The 4,146-nt window shown below is 49.2% G+C and overlaps 1 protein-coding gene across 1 annotated transcript in view; it reads right to left on the bottom strand.

The window, feature by feature from the left end:
- The window catches only part of LOC106814156 (beta-galactosidase-1-like protein 2), a 5,961-nt gene extending 4,722 nt beyond the window's left edge, over positions 1–1,239 (bottom strand). The window contains exons 1-2 of the mRNA XM_014818450.1: positions 577–1,239; positions 52–252 (exon numbers count right to left, since the gene is read on the bottom strand). Of these exons, the coding sequence (XP_014673936.1) occupies positions 52–252; positions 577–1,233 (858 nt within the window). The 5' untranslated portion in view covers positions 1,234–1,239. The remainder of the gene's footprint in view (positions 1–51; positions 253–576) is intronic.
- Positions 1,240–4,146: the final 2,907 nt, after the last annotated feature.

Below are 4,146 nucleotides of genomic sequence, written 5' to 3'. Positions count from 1 at the left end.
ACCGACCCCCTCCCTCCACCCGCCGCACCCTAAACGCCCCGCCCCCCGTACCTTCAGCATCTGTAGCTGCACCGTGGGATTAGACTGCAGGTTGATCGTCGCCAGCACGTCCCGCATCGTTCCGTGACCGGCGAGGTTGACCGCTGCGTCCGACGTGAACAGCAGCTCCCCGACGTCGTTCGCTCGCATCACCGCGGCGACGGCGTCCATGTACGCTGCGTCGGCCGCGAACCAACCGTACTCGTTCTCCACCTGCACGGCGTGAAATTAGCACCGGCCCACCGGCATATATATACCGGCAAATTATTTGGAGGGCCGGTAACATTGGCAAAACACGTTAGCGAGTACCTACATTTATATTTATAGCCTACATTATTTATAGGAAATAGCCAACATTACTGTTTTACTTGAAGGATATCACGCCATAACTTATCAAAATTTTACAAATTAGAAATCGAGAATGCAAGAGTGAAATATGACACTGATTTTACAAACAAAATCTGTGAGGGCTGGTAAAAAATTGCTGTTACCAGCCCTCTAGGCCTGTGCAAAAAAATCTGAATTTCATGCCCTGACCTGGTAGGCGATAACGGCGCCACCCGTCTGGAAGTTGTGTCGTCGCACGAGCGGCAGCAGGCGGCCGAAGTATCGCTCGACGGCGGCCATGAATGGCGCGTACGTCGTGCGCACGCGCATGTCGGGGTCGCGAAGCAGCCACGCGGGCAGCCCGCCGAAGTCCCACTCGGTGCAGATGTACGGACCCGGACGCACGATGACGAACAGCCCCACCTCCTTCGCGACGTCGAAGAAGTGGAGGAGGTCGAGTTCTCCCGAGAAGTCGTACTCGCCGCGGCGCGCCTCGTGCAGGTTCCACGCGACGTACGTCTCGACGGCGTTCAGGCCCGCCGACTTGAGCTTGCTCAGCCGGTCGCGCCAGTATGCGCGTGGCACGCGGTAGTAGTGCAGCGCGCCGCTGACGAGAAATATGTCCTTCTTGTTGAGAGTGAAGACGTCGCCGGTCGCCTCGAGACCCTGGTGGATGCCGCCTTCCGTGTAGTAGGTGTAGAGGTCGTCGACCTCGGACATGTGCGCGAAGTCGTCGCGCATCTTCGTGTTGATCGTGGCCGCGGCGGGCCACGCGAGGAGGATGTAGTATATTATGCCGAGCATCGTCGCGACGACCAACAGTATTCTGTACAGGTGTGCGGGCCGGACGCTGATTATATTGGGCATCTTGGTTCAAAGGTGGCACCCCAAATCACGCATGCGTGTATCGATAGCGAGGGTACAAAGTTTGATCCACCATAACTTCAACTTTTAAAGAGAGATTATATACACGGACAATTAAATAATATAAAGTTAACACAGTGATTTTTTTTGAAATGTAGTAACGGTAAGAAGACACAGACACGTATAGGGCCACTATAGCCTCCACTGTAATATAAAATTGTAGATAAATTACTAACTCAGATCTAGAAACTAGAGTCTAGAGAGTAAACAACCGACACGCAATATTTAACTCCGCCAACGGAGTTGGAGGAGGTTATGTGATCGCTCTCGTGCGTTCGTGCGTTCGTGTGTTCGCGCGATCGATATTAGCGCGTCGAGTCAGCGAGCCAGCCAGCCCAGCGAGCCAGCGATCGAGCGTGTACATGTGAGCGAGCAGCAGCAACGAGCGGCTGCTACGAGCGAGTGGGCAGCAAGCCAGCAAGCGTGTACATGTGAGCGAGCAGCAGCAACGAGCGGCTGCTACGAGCGAGCGAGCAGCAATACAAGCCAGCAAGCCAGCGTGTACATGTCAGTACGCTGGCGTATATCACAGGGGCGGATCCGGGGGGTGGGGTGCAGGGGGTGCGCACCCCCCTTCCCACGCAAAGTGCCCTTTTTGCAAGTTGCCTTATTAAAAAAAAGGTATGATTTTGCCGCTCGCCTGTATCTGACAAGAATTTCACTCAGTCGGACCCGATCAAGCCCTCGTTTTTCTTAAAATACATATATATTGGTCGGGCCCAGGAGTCGGGCCATACCATGCTCAAATCCAAAACGGAAAATCTAGGTCCAAAACTAACCGCTGCCTTTCTTAAAATGATGTTAGCAATACAGTGGTGACACGGAACTAAGAGACGGCGTGCACCAGTCTACCATTCGCACATTTTTGATTTTTCGCGCATGCAAAACAAACATTTTCACTCCACATGCAGTGCTTCAAATTTACACACAGAGTGTTCCAGACGGCATCTCAGAGCTTCTACAATTCAAAAATTTTCCGGGGCATTTCCCCGGACCCCCCTAGCACTGAACAGCACCTCCATATGCTATCATGAAAAAGCTTGGAGAACCTTGTTAAGTATTATTAGCTCTTGATTATATTACCAAATGCACGCATTTCGATCAGCTACGCCAAACGCTCACATTAATAACTAACTTATGGACCAAAAACCCATATATATGTGAAATTAATGAATTTAAAGAGTAAAATTTTTTTCCAGTGCTTTTTTACAAAACCCTCCTTCCTAAAATCCTGGTTCCGCCCCTGTATCGTGCGTTATTCGTGTGTTCGTGAGTCGTATGGCGTATGGCTTATGTCGCTGGCGGAGGTATGCACTCTCCGTGAGTGCACTGCACGGCCCTCGCCTTTCTTTCTTACCACTCATTCTTACACCCCCGGCCGCGAAATTTTTTTTCCCACTTGAGTTCCGAACCCACCATAGATAGTGTTTTGTAATAAATGGTTCTTATATATAGGGTTGGATTATAGTTAGTGTTAGGGTTCGGGTACGTGTTAGTGTTAGGGATAGTTGGTATTCATTTAACATTGTTGCTTCGAGGAAGTCGAGTGAATGGAGTGCGCTGATTGGCTGTGGTCCGGAACTCAAGTGAGAAAATTTTTTTTGCCCCCCGGCCATCCCGGACTCAGGTTTCTTCTCATTTACTCTACTTCCTCCCATCTTCCTCCGACGTCCATCTCTTCCGTTAGCGATCGTTCCATCGTCTGTGTTTCTTCTCCACCACGACTGCCTTTCTCCTCTAATCCCCCGCCTAGCTTTCCTGTTGTCTTTCATCCCCATTGGTACCTCGTCATCCATTCTCCCTCATCATTCTTCCCATGCTCCTCTCTCCTTCACTATCATCATTGCCACAATTATATTTCTTTTTTCCTTTCTTTAATTATTTCTATCTTTATTTTATTATACATTAAAAGTGAGATCTCGAGCTTGCCTCGATCCTCACTGTGCACAGCCTTGGTTTCTTCTAGCTGCTCCCGTCTTGATTTCTTCTTCTTATTTCCTTCTCCCCGTTTTTAACACATATAGGTGTATATCAGGGGTTGGTAATGACAACTTGTCATTATTATTAAACCCCTGGTGTATATACATATATCTCACACCAGGGTATTTTCTTAGGGGGACGAAACCAGGGGCGTGTACAGAATTTATACCAGGGGGGTTCTAACTGTAACCCAAACTTGCGAGCACGCGAAGGGGGGGGGGGTCTGGGGGTAGATTCATGATTCATCAAGCTGCGTACGCAAAATATTTTGCGTAAATCTTGTGTACGCAATCGACGTTGCTTAGTTGCGATTTATCAACGCAGTTATTTAGTAAATTTGCGTACGATTTCGTGTACGCAAGCGAGGCCGTTTTAGGTGCGATTCATCAAGCTAAAATTTACGTAAACCTTTGCGTAACTTTACACGAGCTGACGAGGTGCCGTAAACCACTCTACACTATACACCGAATATTAAGAGCATAGGTCGAGCCGTTAAGATTTGTGCCGCAATTCCGTATTTCCTCCTATACCTTAAGTTAAGGGGGAAATATTCCCCCTCCGTTCACACATCTTGACCTTTGACCCTTGACCCGCAAATTTCTTCACGATCCCCCCGACGTTCCAAATATCGTGACCGTACGTCGAGCGGTAAAGATTTGTGCCCAACTGTTGACGGACGGACGCACGCACGGACGGACGCACGCACGATCATGCGATTCTACAAGCTGCATCTGACTACGTCAGATGAGCTAAAAAAAGGCACCTAGACCGCAAGGCAATACGTCTACTACAGGTGAGCAATTTCTCACGGAATTGCACACACCTGTCAATTTCCTCCACGAAATGCTATCAGTATGAGTAAATAAATTGTTGAAA

This window comes from Priapulus caudatus, unplaced genomic scaffold, assembly GCF_000485595.1.
Source record: "Priapulus caudatus unplaced genomic scaffold, Priapulus_caudatus-5.0.1 Scaffold877, whole genome shotgun sequence".
NCBI lineage: Eukaryota > Metazoa > Priapulida > Priapulimorpha > Priapulimorphida > Priapulidae > Priapulus > Priapulus caudatus.
This window is presented reverse-complemented; position numbering and strand designations above follow the sequence as displayed.